This window comes from Protopterus annectens, chromosome 1.part2, assembly GCF_019279795.1.
Source record: "Protopterus annectens isolate FY-2018-M chromosome 1.part2, PAN1.0, whole genome shotgun sequence".
NCBI lineage: Eukaryota > Metazoa > Chordata > Ceratodontiformes > Protopteridae > Protopterus > Protopterus annectens.
In genome coordinates this window covers 398,120,334-398,140,290 of record NC_056727.1, presented here as the reverse complement: position 1 = coordinate 398,140,290, position 19,957 = coordinate 398,120,334, and the positions used below count along the sequence as shown (strand labels likewise).

General features: G+C 36.8%; 1 protein-coding gene across 4 annotated transcripts in view; it reads left to right on the top strand.

Annotated features, from left to right (window-relative positions):
* Positions 1-19,957, top strand: part of PAK5 (p21 (RAC1) activated kinase 5) — a 2,555,323-nt gene that overhangs the window by 2,099,422 nt on the left and 435,944 nt on the right. For all 4 annotated transcript variants that reach the window (XM_044056629.1, XM_044056641.1, XM_044056651.1 and 1 more), the window contains one exon: positions 5,335-5,468. In XM_044056629.1, coding sequence (XP_043912564.1) covers positions 5,335-5,468 — 134 coding nt within the window. The remainder of the gene's footprint in view (positions 1-5,334; positions 5,469-19,957) is intronic.

The following is a 19,957-nucleotide window of genomic DNA, read 5'->3' as shown; positions in this document are numbered from 1 at the left end:
CTGTGTCGAGAAGCCATGACAGTATGGCAGTGGGCAATCTCTTCCTAGCGCTTTGTGATAGCAACACACATCCTGGGTAAATCCAATGTGATTGCAGACAAGCTGAGCAGAGCAGTCTTACTGTCTCACAAGTCGTCCCTAAAGGAATAAGTAGCAGAAAGAAATTTCCGCAGGTGTGGCCAGCCTTGCTGCGATCTTTTTGCCACCCCAACAAACACCAAATGCAGCAGCTACTTTGCCCTAATTCCCCAGCTGGGGAAAGACCCAAGGGATGCACTGGTGCACACTTGGCCCCTGGGTATCCTTTATGCATTTTCCCCTCTTCCCTCTGATTCCCAAGGTATTACAGAAAGCAACACTCCTGGGAAGGATCATGATACTAATAGCCCCTTACTGGCCTTGGCAAATTTGGTTTCCCTTCCTCCTGCCTCATCTTGGATGATGGACCCAGTTCCAGATCTGTTGACCCATTCATCAGGGCCTCTTCATCCTTCCCTTCATTCCCTCAAACTGACAGCTTGTCTGCCCCAATTCTCACAATAGCCAGGATTTACAACCTCTCAACTGAGTTCCCAACATATTATAACATCCTGTCATAAATCATCTACCAGAAAGTTATATCTTAGCAAATGGAAGAGATTTTCTTTATGGGCCTCTCAGAATGATGCTGATCCTTATCTAGCTCAGATCCCATCTGTATTGGAATTTCTAACTAAATTCAATGAAGGAGCAGCTGCAGGTGCCATTAGAGTTCAATTAGCAGCGATTTCAAACTTTCATCTTGGTTTCCAAGGCTCCAGTGTCATGTCGCATCAACTTGCTAAAGCCTTTCTTAAAGGTGCCATTCATTTGAGACCACCAATCAGAGCTTCAGTCATGCCACGGAATTTAAATTTTGTTCTATCCAGAATCATACTACCTCCTTTCGAACCAGCCTCATCCTGTTCTTTGAAATTCCTTTCATGGAAGACTATTTTTCTGATAGCCATTACTTCTGCTCGGAGGATTTCCGAGCTGCAAGCCGTAACCAGCAAACCTCCTTATCTGATTTTCACTCAGAACTAATCCATCCTTCTTACCAAAAGTTTGTTTAGAGACAAATCTTAACCAATCTATTGAGTTGGCAGTTTTCTTTCCCAGTACACAAATAGGATGGAACACATGCTGCATAAACTTGATGTTCCTAGACAACTCTGATTTTACCTAGACAGCAAGAAACAATTCAGGTCAATGGATCAACTCGTTATTTCCTTTTCAGAGTCAAATAAGGGTGCCCCAGTGACAAAAGTAACCTTGTCAAGGTAGCTATCAGATTGCATTTCCTTCATTTATAATTCACAAAATGCCCCCTTGCAACAAAAAGTAAAGGCCCACTCTACTAGAGCTATTTCAGCCTCATTAGCCTTTTCTTCAAGGTCACCATTAGACTCTATTTATGCAGCAGCTTACCTGGTCAACACCTCATACCTTTATCACTCATTACAAAGTAGACAAGGCCTCCAGGGCAGGACCTCCTTTGGTTCTACAGTTATGAGGAATATTCTCCCGTGAGCCACCCGAGAGGATGGTGCTTGGGACACTACCCATCAGTAAAGAATGAAGAGCGAGATAGAACAACTTCACATAAAGAAGTTATGTACTTACAATAATGTTCCATGTGAGTTGTTCATCTCATCTTCATTCTTGTGTCCCACCCTCCAACCCCCATCCAGTCTACCTGAGATCCGTATAGAGTGCTTTGTCTCTTATCCAACTTTCTGAGTGGCATATTTATACTACTAAGTAGTCAGGCAGCAAACAAGATCTGAGGGGATATCATGGTGCATCATGGGATAGGGAGTTGGCCTCGAGCTGGTTGAAGACCTTGAGCTTTTGCAGTTGGATCCTCGGCTCCAAACCCATCAGTAAAGAATGAAGGCGAGCTTAACAACTCGCATGGAACATTATGGTGAGTACATAACTTCTTTTTTTGAAATATGAGTGCTAGAGACTTTTTATAACTAGTCCTACCTTTGTCACTTGTGGACAATACAAGTAGGTAACTTTTTTTTTATAAGTGAGTCTGTGTGTGTTTTGTGTGGGGGGGGGGGGGCATGGGTGTTCTGAACTGTCACAGATGTAGAGAATGTCTGATTTAGCCTCATGTTTTGGTCTGTTTCTTCCTTGACATTTTTTTTCTGATAATTAATGAGAAATGCAGTCACTTCAAACTAATAATGACAGACACTGAGTTAAGACCGAAAAAAACATGCCAGTGCAGATACTGTTCTCATTTTATAAGGACATATGTTCCACATTTTGGTCTTTTGTCCCCCATTATTGGTTAGCTTTCTGCTTGATTCTTGAGCTAAGAGGTTTGGTCATATGTGGAAGGGGAGGGGTTGCAGATAGTAGGTTGCATTTTGTATTCTGATAGTAGTTAAATTGAGAAGGCACATTCCTGTGTAACCACTGATTTGTGCATTATTCATTTATTTGATCACTTTCAAACTTCTTGGGTGCACAGTCAGTCATACATGCAGATGTAACTGATGGTAATCACGTGTGTGTGCACAGCTGTATAATATATGTTTGTATGCAAAACTGAGATGTACTCAGCTTTATTTGATTTCACATAATTTGCCTGTGTTTGTTTTTTGTCTCATATTTTGGACTGTTCTTTGTGGTTTCTCTGATAAATCAGTGAGGTGTGCAGTCACTAAATAATGATAGACATTTGAATTTTAGATTTAGTAAAATGCCAGTAATGCAAAACTTAGTATTTTAGCAACTTTCTAAGTTCCTAACAATAATATCTGTCCCTGATTTAGGTCTTTTGTCCTCATTATTTTATTGTTTTCTCCTTGATCCTTGGGCTCAGAGGCTTAAAGATATGTTGGGGCAGGGTTGCAGTACCTTGGACAATGTATTCTGACAACAGTGAACCATAAGATACATAGGTGTATCTTTAACACCACTGGAAGTCCAAATTGTGCACTGTAAATAATTGTTGGGTTTGGGGGTTGGCTGTGGTGAAAATGAGACTGTTTTTTTGTGTTGGGGGTTGTCTAAAGGTAACATGTTGACCATGTTTTTTTTCCAACTTTCCATAACAAACATCAGCATTGTACACAACTGTCAGTGATTTTCTAGGCAGGTTGTGTTTGAAAGCAGCTGATCATTGTCACAGTGGTGCAGTGAGTATCATCGCCAGCTCACAGCGCTTGGTTCTGTGGATAAGTTGTTGACTGTTATTCCATTTTTGTGGAGCCTGCATGTACTCCTATCTCTATGGGGGTTGTATACAGGAGTTCTGGTTTCCTCCCCCAGATTCTCACCTGTACAGTATATGCCAGTGGTCATTTGTGCTTTTACTTTCATCTTAATCTAAGAACAGAGGGGTACACAGAAGGTATCATAGGAAGTTATTAGGCTATTGGCTCCGAGTCCCCTATACGCCTAGCCAAGAGTTTAGCCCATTTTTAGACAAGTCAGCACCCAAAGCCCCTGAAATAATCACCCCCTGCCACATCTCAAACAGAGGCCCCCTGTCAGCTACAGCCCACTAGGCCACTCAAGTAACTGTCTTTAGCGCGAGGTAGGCAGACACTCTTCCATACAAGATTTATATTTTTTACAAGCTTTTGCCATCTCAGTTTATTAGGAACTACTATTTTTTTTTAGCTTTGAACATTAAGCTTTGGCATAGCTTATTCTTCGTTGAAATAAAAAAGCAGTCAGACTTAATTTCTTCACTTACTACACTTACTCAAAAGTTTAATTTACAATCAAAAGGTTGCTAAAAAAAACTTATTACAGCAGAGTTTTGGCCAATTAGGGTGTGTTAAAATGTCAGACAGAACAGCTAAAAAGTAAGACAGTGTGAACAAAATAAAAAAGTAATTTATTTGAATCGTGTGGGGAGGGTGCTGGTGTGCTGTAGTGGGGACCAGTGTGTAAAGGATATAATGAATTATTTGTGTACTGCTACATTTCTCCTAGAACTGACTTTGTTGATTGCATTTGGACATCTGAAGTGCAGATAGTTCATAAAGTGGTTATATTGAGTGGCTGCAGAGGTGGTCTGTGGATGAAAATGATTGACACCATCGCGTGTTTGGCAGGTGATGGTCACTGACCTGTCGTAATAGAATCCTGTAGCATTCCAGTTAGTCTCACCCCTTCATTTTCCTTCTTGCAGCTCCCTCCCCCTTGCTTTGAAGTCACTAGCCTCCACTAATAGGTTCATAGATAGGTACTAGGCTATCTGCCCGAGGGCATTTGTAAGCCTAGCCAGAGTGTGTCAGCTTTCGCCTCCCCAATGATTAATTAACTGAGCCTCTGTCAAGAAGAGCCAATGAAGTAATCCCAGGGGTGTATTTTCTGTTACCCATCCACTCGTCAAGGTTTCTCTTGAGTGTTAGTGAGGGGCTCTGCCTAATGTAGTTTGGAATTTTGTTCCAAAGCATGGGGAGTTTCTGTGACAGGAATCTATCCCTCCAGCATGTTCTATTTATTGTTGTGGTTTTCTTTCCTCTTTTATTTTCCAACAATTTAGCATTAAGAATAAGTCAAACATAATTTTTACATATACTGAAAGATTTGTACATGTATAATTTGAGCTGTACTTTACAATATTTTAATTACATAGTTGAGTGGTTATTGCATTTCTCCAGTAATAAAATAATTTGCCAGTGTTTACACTTTGATTTAGATCTATTTGATATCCTAGTGATAGTAGTACTTTCTCTGTTACACACATCAGTGGCTAAATTTATTAATTGTTTGAAATTTGGTTCAGTTTCACTTTTCTAATTCAATATGATTACATTCTTTGTAATTGCTAATAATGTGTGCAATAAAGAGTATCATTCATGTTTAATACAGGAAAGGAACTGGAACATTAATCAATATTAGAGATGCTTTTTCAAACACCACCTAGCCATAATAGACATCAGGTGCATTTATGTTTACAACCAAGTTCAGTACATACATCCATACATTCAAACAAAGAAGATGATATGAATTGAACACTAAATTTGTAATATCTTTGGATAGGACTGGGCTAAACATAAGTATGTAGAAGAGCTAAGCTGAAAACTGCTACATCTTTTAAAAGTTCTTACTTTGTGCATCTCATGTTGGTAGTGACTGTATTCTGATATCTAATAACTTGCAGCTTTGCAAACACATAAAACTAGAAGCTATAGAATAACAGCATGACATTCTTTTTCTTTTGCAGTTTAAATGGAACATTAATCACTTGCAATGCTGCATACTGACAGATTTTTGTAATGTAATCTTTATAAAGAAGTGTGAAGTTTTTATGTTTCCACACTTTTGTATCTTATATAGGTTGTAATTATGAGGGATTACCATCATGAAAATGTAGTTGATATGTACAACAGTTACCTTGTTGGAGACGAATTGTGGGTAGTTATGGAGTTCTTGGAAGGTGGAGCTTTGACGGACATAGTAACCCATACAAGGTATGTTTCTGTTTTGAATCCTTAATTTTTCAAATTCTTTAGCTAAGTATATTTTCAAGTGTAATAGAGTTTTGTATATTGATAGAAATTGTACTGCTTTTTGTCATTTATATGACTTCTGTAAGTCTTCTTACAATGCACCAGTGTTTCAGTCTAGCTTTGTAGCCTTATCCCTTTGTTGCACATTGACTTGCTCCTAAGTTATCCCTTATAATGATCTGACTAAGTCTATCAGCATCATCTACTCTGGTTCAGTTCAATGATTCATTAGTATTTCCAATATTTGCCCCATTATTTCTTGACACTTCTCCAGATGTTGTAGGCTCATAGGTAGTTACTAGGCTAATGGCCCTGGGGCCCTTACAAGCCTAGCCAAGGGTTTATGCCCAAAAAGAAACCTTAAACATGAGTCAGCACCTGTTGCCCCTGTCAATGAGGGACACAGGAGTAACCCCTGGGACAAATTTGTGGTTTCCCATCCACTCATCAAGGTTGCGTTTGATGAGGGTTAGCGAGGTACTATGTTTGACATGTATAAGAAGTCTATTTCAGACACAGGGCAGCCTCTGGGAGACAAACCTGCCTCTCCAGCAGGTTTTGTTGATGCCGCATATAAGATTCCGGCCTTTGGAGTGGGTAATGTGCTCATAGCAACAAAAGTACTTCAAGTATCATAAGTTAACTCTGCTCCATATGGCAATTCTTTGCACTAGCTTAAATTCAAAAGGGCAGTGGTCACAGTTTGGAAAGCTTAGTAACTTAAAGAATATGAAACTTTGCTGATATCTTAAGGCAAACTCCATCTTTAGATGTTGGAAATATGAAAAAATGTTATTTTAATTCAAGCCTCCAGTGTTGTCTTGTGATGGACGCAGCATTAGTGTGTTAAGTGCTGTCAGAGTCTGTTAATGAAGTCCTTTGCATTAGAAAAGACACATCAGAAATGTAAAGTGGTTACAGGATGAGAACCGTAACACCAGTGCAGCCAACAATCCGGGGCGCAACAAATTGCATGATAGTCATACTAACCAAAAAAAAAATATATATATATATATATATATATATATATATATATATATATATATATATATATATATATGATTATCATGATCTTCATCGAGCCCCAGGTTTTTGGATCACAAATTGTTAGAAAAACATATGTTGAAATTGATGAAACACACATTTTAGTGCAAGATCCTAAGGCCTTTGGAATTAAATATTGCCTTTATCATAGGCACCTCTTTGTTTTAATTGACTTTACTATTTAAATTAGTTTATAAAGAAGTATATTTTAACTTTATGTAGTTCTAAAATAATTAGATATATGCTTTTGTACAGTAGTGATATTAATTGTTATTCTGTAGTTTTGTAGTACTGGTAGAGTTTTTAAATTTCAGGACAAGTGTGATGCCCCACCACTAGCCCAGTAAACAAGGAGCTTCCATCCTTTCCACTGGCAACAGTGGGGGATGTACACACTGAGATGGATGACAAGTATACACACAGTAAAGTGCAATTTCTCTTAGGAGCACACAGAGACCACAGTCAGTCTGGGGTTGGTTACTCTGTCTTTCTCCAGATCCTCAATAAGACTTCCCACTGGCAGAGCCATAGAGTTGAGATCCTCAATAAGACTTCCCACTGGCAGAGCCATAGAGTTGAGATTTCAGCTAAGTGGCCAAGCCAAGACCTCCAGCACCCTTTCTGTCCAACCATTGTTTCGTGCCCCTGCCCAAGTAGCTGACACACACACACACACACACACACACACACACACACACACACCCACACACACACTTTGAGATTTGATTTATACACACACACACACACACACACACACACACACACACACACACACACACACACACACACACCTGGGAAAGACTAGCACAGGTTTACTTGCTGTGCCCCCTTTTTCCCAGACTATAAAGTAGTTCTTACTGCCACCAGCCAACTTTTTATCAGCTACTTTAAGGCCCTACACAAAGGGTGTCTAGTCTTACTGTGTAATGTTATTATTAATCCAAATGGTAGTTTGACCAAAAGCAAGGCTATTAGGAGTGGCCCGTAATGTCACCAAATAAATATGCAAGTACTCCCAGAACTTAATATCTCTTTCAGATATCAGCCGCAATGATAGGTTTAAATATATTTAATAATAAATAAAGAACAAGAAAATACTCAGTAAATAAACACAGTTACATCAGAGTTCGAAATCATAAGAAATATTTAAAACAATATTGTAGGTCAGCTGCTCTCAAATAAATAAAGAAAACATCTAAGCTATACTTCACTATATTCCTGTCTGAATCTAAGAGAAATGACTGTACCCTAGTTAACTTACTTCCAGAGCAAGGCAAGTGTGGTGAATGGATCTTCTAGCTGATGTTGTTGAGTCCCAAGTCGGAATACAGAATACCCTGTATCTCTGAGAATTCTTAAATTAATATCTCAAATGTTACTGCTGGGTTAGCTTGCAGGATGACATCACTTCTTGTCATCTGACTTTCGTTCCCAAGCTAACCCCCCCCCCCAATTGCTAGAAACTGCCAGCCTTTTAGCATCTACTTGTGAAAAATGGATAGCCCTTAGATCTTTGCAGCTGCTGGAAGATATAAAACAATACAACACGTACTTGACAATGCAGAAGTCTCCCTAGTTTTAGACATCCTGTCTCCTTGCTGCATTGAAACCATATTTTATGGTGCAGTTATAAAATAATTCAATTTGTACTATTTTTTTTGAAGTTTTGCAAGTTAACCTTCTATGTTCCAGTTCCCACCTTTAAAAATATATACATTTACACAGTTACACTAGTTTATATACATTTCTGTTATTTTCCAGTAGGGTGCAATGTGGATATATCTTTGAGCTCAATACTTTATAAACCCTTTCAACACAAACGTCTATACCAGCAGTTTGATATACAGACAACATACAGTTCTAATACATTTGTAACACAAGTATATGAATCATGTAGATATTCACAAATGATGTATGATTATTTACAATATTCCAGCTAGCTGTGCTGGTAGTACCTCCTTTTGTCACAGTAATATTGTTCTGTTTTAGTTTGAGTTGCCTGGCAGTAAGTGTTGCAGTTTTAGAAATTTATGTTTTTAGCTGTTCTCTTTCTTGAGCTGTTGCAATATGATCCTTCATTTCTTGAAAATTAATGAGGAACAATGTAGATTTGGAGATCTGTCATGAAAAAAATGATTTTATCATTGAAAGAAAAAAAAATACTAGTCGTTTTCAAAAGTTTTGCCAGATAGTGTGTAATAGATGAGTAGTCAAAAGTATAGATTCAAAAAAAGCGTGTCCTTGGAGCATCTTTGATAGCAAATTTAAGTCTAAATACTTACTGAGTAAAAAAAAAAGTAATTGATTGAGTTTAACTAACACCTAAAATCTTGACCTTTGAATCCTGGAAGATGGTTTAACCTGCTGCTGTACTTCACTCTTAACTTTCTGTAGAGTAGAAGTTTAGATGTTAGTGTTGCTTTTCGTCGGCAGGCAAAGACTAAAGCAGAAAGTAAATTGCATTTTTGGTGAAGCTTCAGAGGAGATCTTGGTAGAGTGATTGAATACATACCTAACAAAGGGAGTAGCCAGGAGGTAGTTCCCATCATACTTCTCCATGCTGAAGACTGAAAAAAGATATTTGACAGCATGGGCATAGTTGGAGACTTTTTGTTCATCATTCTCATCACTGTAAGTGTGGCACAACAGCAAAGGCATGCATGTTTCAATGCAGATATATGACACTGTCAAGAATTTTACAAAATGTCAATGTTTTTGCCTCTGCCTATCCCTGGGCAGCTGTGGTGGTGCACTGTTAGTGTTGCCACCTCATAACAAGAGGTTCTCCAGTTTGATTCTTGGCTGGAGTGCCTTCTGTGCAGTCTGCATGTCATCTCTGTGATCTTGTTAGTTTCTTCTAGGTATGAGTGTGTGCATGTGTGTGCCTTCTGTGGAAAATTGTGTGCTAAGCTGGCAACTCAACACCGTAAAACTCCACAGCCAATCATTCTGCAGACCGTTGTTCCGCTGTGGAGACCCCTAATGAGAAAAGCCAAAAGAAGAACAAGATTATGGCCTATCCCTCACAAACTTGTGGTTTTCTAGAAAATCATGGAGAATTAAAGTCACTATGACAAACATTTGAGTTCAGGTTTCATATCATTCAAAAATGTATGCTATGTAAAACCTTTTATTCTAGCAAGTTTCAAAGTTGATAAAAGCAAAATTTAAAATTTCTCTCTGATTTTGGACCTTTAATTCCCCATTATTTTTGGCTTTGCCCAGAATTCTTGCACCATAGAGGTATGGTTCCATTATATAGAAGCAGTACCCCACCAGTAAACAGTATTTTTATCATTACCTATTTATTGTGTCTTAGAACTAGAGTGCTGCAGGATCTGAAACCACCATGCCTGAGTTTTTTCTTTTCTTTTTTTTTTAATGATATTTCAAGCTTGTTACCATGTTGAAATGGAACTGAAAAGCAAAAACAAAAGCTGCATGTACATCATAGGAAGTTCAGGGCTTCTAAATCTTGTACCAAAAATAACAGCCAGCACACAACTTCAGTTAAATATTTATATTGTTATACTTGTTAACAGTATTACAGTACAAAAGGCAAACTAGTTTCGGCCAAAGCCTTTATCAGTGCAGTAACAAATCTTGAGAAAAACACATCCAAAAAAAACATGAATCACCAGCAAATATAGAGAGTTAAACCCACCCTGTAGAAAATCAATCCATTCATAATACATCAATTAAGCCAAGAGAATTCCACGCCCCCAACTTAATCTAAAAACTTTTTCTTTTATTTAACACTTGATGCCAGTCCAACTTATTAGTCCCCATTGAAGTAATACAGTCTATAGCAGTAGATGTAGAGGATGCACTGGGGTGTTTAAGTGTATGTTTATATAATGCATTAGATGGCCAATAATTCCTGATGTCACTTAGATTTTCTAAAAGATGTACTTTAAGTTGCCTTGATGTCTGTCCCATATAAAAAGCTGAACAACTGCATTCTACCAAGTATATAACCCAGTCAGAAATGTGCATATTTAAATACTGAATATCAAATATCTAGATGTATTAGCTGATGAATATTGTTTGATTTTCATACCAAATTTGCAAACTGTGCAATATCCACAAAGGTAACACCCCATCAAAAGTATCCCCTCCATAGAATATTGAAAATTAGACAGAGAATGGAACATTTTTTTGAAATGATTCATTAAAGCTCCAATGGTCTTGCCACGTCTATATGTAAAGGCACAACAAGTTGGCAATAACTGTGCTAACCTGGTATTCATCAAGTTTCCCCCCAATGATTCTCAGTCAAACAGAAAGCCCTAGTATTACTACCAAAATTAGTAATAAAGCTTATACATTTGTCCCTTTTATTCTTTGTTTTGTATTTTAATAAAGATGTCCTGTCTTTAGATGGAGCCAAATTCATAACTCAATGAATGTCAGCCTATTGTAACCTCTAGCTAAAAATCTGCCAACCAATTCCTCGTTATGTATATTTAGCTCTTCAATAGATGAGCAAATTCTTTTAGCCCGCAAAAAATGAGATGGTGGAATATTTCTAATATATGGTGGATGGCAACTATTTACATCCAACAGAGAATTATAGTGGAACTCTACAAGAAAGTGAATTAATAAGTGTACCATCAGTATTTTTAACTATTTTAACATCCAGAAAAGAAATCTGTTGTATGTCATAAGACAGTAAACTGTAAATCCCAATTGTCATTTAAATATTGCATACACTCCTGTAAATATACAGTATCAGATTTCCAAACCATCCAACAGTCAAGGTATCAATGCAAGATATCAATCTCATCCAAAAAAATGTTATGCCTATCATCATAAATCATTTGCTGTTCTAAATAACCAATAAAAATGTCATCAGAAATGGGAGCAAAAGATGCCCACATTGCTGAACCTTTAAGCTGGAGGTAATAATCACCATTAAGATAAAACATTTATGTAGGTACGTGATCAGTTTAACAAAGTAAAAACTTATTAAATCTAGGGCTATATAAGCATAACTTGTTTAACCAAAAAATCTAAAGCCAGTAACCCAGCCAAATGAGGAATATTTATGTATAATGATTTAATGTCCAAAGTACACATAACATGAGGTTTCCAACTGCATGTCCTGTACAATATTAAGAAATTCAGTGGTGTCCTTTATTTATGGTCTTACACTAACCACCAAAGGCTTTAAATACTGAGTTAGAAAAGCTGAAAGAGGCTTGGTCAAAGAACCATGACCCAAAACTATGGGTCCCCGGGGGGGGGGGGGGCATGTAGGATTTTTATGTATTTTTTAGGCAACACGTAAAAATATTGAGCAGAAGAGTTAGACACTGTCAAATGATATAAGGTATTTTTTGTAATAATTCCCTCATCCAAGGCAAGAAATATTAAGGTATATATATCCCTTTTAAAATGCAGTGGTGGGTCCAAAACCATTTTCTGATAAAATTGTGCATCCATCAACTGTTTAAAGTCCTCTTGCACATAGAGAGCCCAGTCCCATACTACCACTGCACCCCCCCCCTTGTCACCATTATTAATAACCACCTTATTATTATTACGTAAAGAATGTAATGCACAATATTGCTTAGGGGCCACATTTTTATTATTGCTTATTGAATCTAAAATTAAAATGCAAATCTTTCAATTCATTTTGTTGGAAAACTTGGCACACATTTATTCATTGGGGATAGAAAGAACTTTTAAAACTTAACTGCGGATCACCCTGTATATCTTTATCAAAGTGTCATACCTCTCAAGTGTACCTCATTACGAGGAACGTACCTTATTTGGGGTCTTAAAAAGTTCATGTTCCTCAAAGTTCCACATTGAAAGAGTCTGTCACACATTCAGTGTTAGGAATGTTTTTAATTGAAATCCATGGTAAACAGAAATTAATCATATTAATTCATTAAAAGATCTTCTTACAAGTAAAACCAGCATATTTTAACCATCCTGTGACCTTCCTAGTTGAAGTTGTTAGTAAGCCATTAGTATGTGTTCCACATTTTGCCCATTTGTTCCACATTATGAGGGCTAGTGTTCCTCATTTTGGAGGTGGAAGGTTGAGAGCTATGCAAAGTGTAACTGTAAATTCAATTTCCTGCAAAAAGAAGTCACATCATTAACCAAAACCTCTTCAGTCACCGAATAAGTGGGAACAAACCGAGTCCCTTGTGGAGCACTTCTGATTTTGCCGTAATGAGAGTTGTATTATAAATATTGTATGCAATCAACACTGCTTCCCTTATCAAGGAGAGATGTGCCCAGAGATAACTAGGGTGAATTTCTGAATACTTGTCCAGTTATGCAGTTCCAGTTTTAAGGAGGATAGTGTATCGCACTGGTTTATTTGCAGGGAGAGTCTCTTCCAGCGGTAAGGGAGATGCTAAGCAACAAGTCCCGTCTCTTCACCTTGTTTTATTGATCTGCTGAAGTAGGTTTAGATCTCTTGTTCTGGTATTTGTTTGATTGCTGGATTTATAAAGATACAAGACATCTTAGTCTTTTGAATTCCTGATTGCTCTGAAGGCAAGAAATGACTCTCCTCTGAGAAACCCATAAGACACTGAAAAGAGAGACGCTGCTTCTCATCTTTTTTTGCTAGCATATGGAGTTTAAGCCTGTAATCCTCTTTATTGGGAACCTCTGGGTTCTTCCCAGCTGTGTGATATATCTGGTGAGATACATCCCAAAGGCTGCATTGTATTATTTAATTAGTCTGACCGTTGCCGAATACAAGGGTAAAATAGCTTCTTTTAAACTGAATGACTTTCCCCTTGGCAATCAGATGCACCAGGTAAGAGGATTTCCTGACAGCTGTTGCTACATGGTGGCCAGAGGAGAATTATCAACCAACATTCTTTATATTTTCATTTTGAAGTGCTATTATTAATGCTAATTGCTGGGTAGAAGGTTTGTCTGACAAATGTGACAGTGTTGTATTTTTTAGTATTTAATTTAATCCCATTTTCAATACGCCAAACATTTAAAGGTTCATAGATGATTTCTAGGCCAATGGCTTAAGGACCATTACAAGCCTAGCCAATGTAACCCAATTTTACCCAATATATTTGCTCTAGGGACAAGAAAATGACATGGTTTTGTGGATGCGCATTGAGCGTCTTACATATTGCCCCTGTCCATAAGGGACACAGGCATTACCCCAGGTGTGAGTTTGAGATTCCCTATCCATTGATCCAAATTGTGTTTGAAGAGGTCCAGGGAAGGGTTCTGCTTAATGTGAATAGGAAGCCTGTTCTCAAGAAGGGGCAATTTCTGAGACACATCTGTCTCTCCAGCATGTTTTGTTTGAGTCGCTGACTGAGTTTAGATCCTTAGTTCAGGTGACCCTCATGCTGTTTGACTTGCAAATGTTTAGCAGCTCCATCAGGACTGGATTTGTGAGTGCCTTGTAGGTCAGGCCTAGGTCACTCCTTACTAGTCAGTAGAAGACAGAGTAAAGAGATATGGCTTTTACTGTATCTGCCTAGTTCATGTTGTTTACACTCTGTGTTTTCTTTGTGAGGAACCTCTGAGGTTGCTTCAGCTGCTGTAAGTGCCTAGTCAAGTCCATGCCAAATGGCACACTGTACTCGATTATTGGTCTAGTGAGGGCTGAATACAGTGGGACTATAATTTCCTTGGATCTGAATGCCATACATTTACTTAAGAGTTGTGCCAAATAAAAGGATAAAAGGAAGACAGAAGAGAACAACTAGCAAAACTAGATGATATGTTCATAGAAAGGAACTATAATAAACAACTAATTCAGCGGGTTAAATCATCAACAGTAAGCACCCCCACCCCCTTTATATCTAGGAAGCCACATCAGAAGATTTATAATTCACCTAAGCTATTGAAGGAAACTATACCTTTTCTGACGAGATACACTAGTGACAATGGTAATATCACTAACATTATTCGTAAAAATTGGGGTATATTACTCACCAACAATGAGATAAAGGACATTGTAGGAATGAAACCTAATTTTCTGTACACTAATAGTAAGAATCTTAAAAGACTATTGTGTATGGAAAAACTTGAACAAGACACGAGCAGGACTGTTACTAAGATACAGAAAAACCTTGAAGGTGAATCATCCCGCTGGGTTAAGACTGGCACCTTTCCATGTAACCGTGCAACATGTGCATGTATATCTCAGAAGACATAGAGTTTACGCACCCCAAGCTAAACATTAAATTTAAACCAAGTTTTAGATCAACCTGCACCAGTTCAAATTTAATTTATTTAGCTAACTGTTTGAACTGTGATGCATTCTACATTGGGATGACTACAAGATCTCTAAAGGAACGTATATACAACCATATTCATGATATTAGAAAGAAAGACCCAAAAAGTGCTTTAACTAAACATATTCTGAATAATACAGAACATAGTTTTAGATTTAGGACACTGCAATTGATACATCCCAATGCTAGGAAAGGTGATATTTTCAACGATCTAGAAAGCATAGAGTTACAATGGATTCTAAGGTTTAAAGCACACTATACTCCAGGCCTTAACCAGTATGTTAGTGTTAGATCAGTTCTGAAAAAAAGAAGCTTGAAATAATAGAAAGTTTCTATTTTCCTATATTAATGGTCCTTGAGAAATTCTCTAAGTGGCAGTTTATTTTATTTTATTAATTATTATTTTTTATATATTTTTTAATTTCTATTTCTAGGTCCCTTTTTGAGACCGTTTATACATACATTAATTTATGTTATAAACACCTTAAAGTGAGTTATATACCCCTATGTTAGATATAAAGTAAGGATATACATCCATATACTTAGATGGTGATGTATTAATTTTACCACTACTAGCAGCATTTTTTAAATGACATTAGGATTGTATATACATTTTCTATTATCTATTTATAAGATGTATTATATCTACACATTTTTGTGTTATGCACTATGTAATGTATCGATATCATTTTTGATACTTAGGGTATTTGATACTTAAGATATAATATTTAGCATCCGGGTTATCTTTAACCCAAATTGCTTCTGTTACATAGTTCTAAGCTATAGTTATTAAAAATTTTTATCGGTTTTCATTTATGGATATAGAATATTTGATCAAATATTTGAATAAATAATAAATATTAAATAAATTTACATAAGTAACATCTTATAAGTGGTTCGTTTCTAGGTAGTTTTACTTTATATGCTTCTCAGACAAAATACTTCTTGATTACATATAGATTTTATTTACAATATGTTCCCCTGGTTCCTTTATGGGTGTCATCTATATTTATATAAATAAATAATAAATAATAAAAATAAAAATAAATAATATATACTATGTAAGGCGCCAAGCTAAGTTGAGGAGTGTTAGTCTCACTATGTTCTTATATTTAGTGAATAGTCTCAGGATTAAATAGGTTCATGTATTATGTTTTTCTGACGGTTTGGTTTAGTGAGCTAGATGCTCCTATTGGGGTTGAGTTACTATGTTTTTCCAAGAGCGCTGTAAATGTTTAAACAGCGTGAAGTGATCTTCGAATGATTTTTCACTTTGTTGTTTGATACATTATAAACAGTTTTGTGCAGCGAAACTTCTATGAAATAGAGCTCTTAGAGAACTGTTTCGTTGTTAGTATTTCTTGATTTTTATCATGCATATGCACTTTACCTAGGCGCTTTGTCTCTATGGATGTTTTTAAAATTGAATCAATTTTATGTAACTTGTTATATATTATGGTTTATATACATGGGTTTTAATATGAAGTACTATCTGAATGAATTTATTAATATTGCATTATGTATTATATAGTTTAATTGTTTTTAGAATGTTTTTAGAATGTTAGTAGTGAGCGCAAAGCTGCTGTTTGCAGCAACAAGAAATGTTCTTCAGTACCCTTGCTGAGTGGTTAACTATCAATTAGAATATTTGACTTTACATTTTGACTAATTGATTAGGATGCTAATTACTTAATGCATAATTGGAAGCATTATATAAGGCCTGCCATATTTTACATGATTTAGATCTGAAGAAGCGTACAGTGTGTACGAGAAAGCGCTCATCTTTCCTGTTCTTTTGTATTAATAAAGACGTGTTCTGTTGCTGCATCATCGTGGAGTTCCTCATCCTTGTGTTTTCCTAATATTTTTACTTGTTCGTGTTTTGGAGGTGAGGATCTTGGAGGTTTATTGCTGGGATTGTGTCATATACATTTGCCTTTTTACTTTATCCTTGGCTAACCACACGCGATGGATGCTATTGCAATAGAGCTGGACTATGCTCCGAACAAGTCGAAAAGACAATGGAATAGCCTATTGGAATCCAAAGAGAATCCGTTACTAACTATCAATATGGAACATACAGCTACCATACCAAATACTGACAAAGGTAACATTGACAGAATGAAAGATTTTAATACTATTTTTCGTGAACTAGAGAACACATTATATAAATTATATAGACTAACTTGGCAAAGACGCCATTTAGAAGCATGTCTTCATTTTAAACTGATTCCTAGAGGTATGAGGGTGTTGGTTATGCCCTCATACGGGGAAACTCACCCTGAGGTACTTCGGAAGTGGCAACAACTGAATCTTGATTTGGGGTTCAGTTACATAAGACTATTGATTGAACATTTCCTTCCTATAGAGAAAGATCTTCACTCACGAGCTGAATCCCTAAGCAAAGACATTTCTACCACTTTTAAGGAGGACAGCTTCCAGCAGAGATTGGACAATATGTTTAGTCAACTGTTTGCCTATGGTGATAAGCTACAGCAAATAAAAACGCATAAACTCCATAGGGACCACATTGACTTTGCTAACAACAATGTCTTTTCCTGGCCAAGATATAATGAAACTCGCCCTAATGAGCATGCATTTTCTACTGATACAGACTCTGGTCAAGGTTTCCTTCTAAACCAGAGCTATGCCTCAGCAGTGACGAATGTGGGTTCCACCTTAAAGGAATCAGCTGTTACAAACGCAATACCTTTGACGTCTTCTTCCCTGACGCAGATGCAAAACAACATCATTAGAGACACTCCTCCTTGTAATCAGCAAGCCTTAGTCCAACAAGATGAAAATTTACGAGGCGCCAAACCAAAAATCAAACATGGGAATATTGAAGGTTTTTTACCTCTTCCGCTAAAGTTTCGGCGGAATTTTCAAAGCAGGTCGAGAAGCAGAGGTCGCACCAAGAGGAAGTTCTCAGGAGAAGAGATGACATCAAACAACAGAAATCGGAAAAGAGAACAACGGACTTAGTTTTTAATTTATCGAAAAGGACCCTCACGGAGACTGACTATAATTTATTGAATAAGGGTTTATCCTTTATTCCAGCCCAGGTTAGTAATATAAGTGAAGTTCTCACTGACCTGCGGCTGTTTACTCGCAAAGTTAATCTAAAATGTATGTTTAAAAACAAAATGCAATGCAATGCTGCTAATCAAGAACAGAATAAGTGGTTTAGAAAGAAAAGTGTTTTTACACCCACACAGACACCTGTCACAGAATGTTTCATCAAAGCTTGCGAAATAGATTTTTATAGTTATTTTAATAGTGCAAGAAAAGCGAACTTATATACTAATTTGTCACACATTGAATGGGAAGCTCTTTATGCATTACAGCATGACGAAAAAATAGTTATCAAGCCTGCAGATAAAGGGGGTGGGGTGGTGGTCTTAGACTACATTACTTATAATACATCTATGCTTACTATGCTCAGAGAGACTGACACATACAAAGAGATCCTTGTTAGTGACCTTACAAAAGTTATCTTTTCTGTACATCAGGAACTTTATGATTTCTTGATGTGCAGGCAGTTAGATCAAGATCTATATCAATACTTTATGATAGAACAACCGAAGATTCCTTATATAAAAGGATTACCGAAGGTACATAAAGGGATAATCCCGCCACCATTACGACCTATAGTGGTAGGTGAAGGGTGGGTCACGGAAACAATGTCAGTTTTTGTTGAACGGAAGCTTAGACCCATCATTAATGAAATTGGTTCAATTTTGAAAGATACCTATCAGTTGTTAGAGGTCTTGGTTAGTCTTAAAGAGGGTGTTTCTAAAGATACTATCCTCATTACCATGGATATGAGAAACCTCTTTACATCTATTCCTAATGGATATGGTTCTGAAGCTATTAGACATATTCTGCATAATACTGATTGTTATAGTAATGATGACAAAATTTTACTGAATGCCATCTTAGATCTTGTGTTGAATAACAATGTCTTTATGTATGACAAAAAGTTATATTTGCAACAATGGGGAGTGGCCATGGGCACTCCCTGTGCAAACAGCTATGCAAATCTTGTTGTCTACTACTGGGAATGCATGCATTTGTTCAAACATTCTTGTTTTGATAAGGCACTCATTTATAAAAGATTCGTAGATGACATACTAATCTTTTGGAATGGTACTTTACAAGAGTTTCTGGATATGGTGGAGGATCTAGAAAGTACAACATCTTTTTTTAGATTCACATTTGAACATTCTACAACTGAAGTTAATTTTTTAGATGTGACTATTACCAAAGATGAGTATGGAAAATTGGGCCACACTATTTACAGGAAATCATGCTGGAAGAATACTCTACTAGAATTTACTAGCATGCATCCCAGGCATATATTTCAGAACATTGTTAAGAGTCAACACATGAGGATTAATAAGTTATGTAATGAACAGGAAGACAGAAGAGAACAACTAGCAAAACTAGATGATATGTTCATAGAAAGGAACTATAATAAACAACTAATTCAGCGGGTTAAATCATCAACAGTAAGCACCCCCACCCCCTTTATATCTAGGAAGCCACATCAGAAGATTTATAATTCACCTAAGCTATTGAAGGAAACTATACCTTTTCTGACGAGATACACTAGTGACAATGGTAATATCACTAACATTATTCGTAAAAATTGGGGTATATTACTCACCAACAATGAGATAAAGGACATTGTAGGAATGAAACCTAATTTTCTGTACACTAATAGTAAGAATCTTAAAAGACTATTGTGTATGGAAAAACTTGAACAAGACACGAGCAGGACTGTTACTAAGATACAGAAAAACCTTGAAGGTGAATCATCCCGCTGGGTTAAGACTGGCACCTTTCCATGTAACCGGTGCAACATGTGCATGTATATCTCAGAAGACATAGAGTTTACGCACCCCAAGCTAAACATTAAATTTAAACCAAGTTTTAGATCAACCTGCACCAGTTCAAATTTAATTTATTTAGCTAACTGTTTGAACTGTGATGCATTCTACATTGGGATGACTACAAGATCTCTAAAGGAACGTATATACAACCATATTCATGATATTAGAAAGAAAGACCCAAAAAGTGCTTTAACTAAACATATTCTGAATAATACAGAACATAGTTTTAGATTTAGGACACTGCAATTGATACATCCCAATGCTAGGAAAGGTG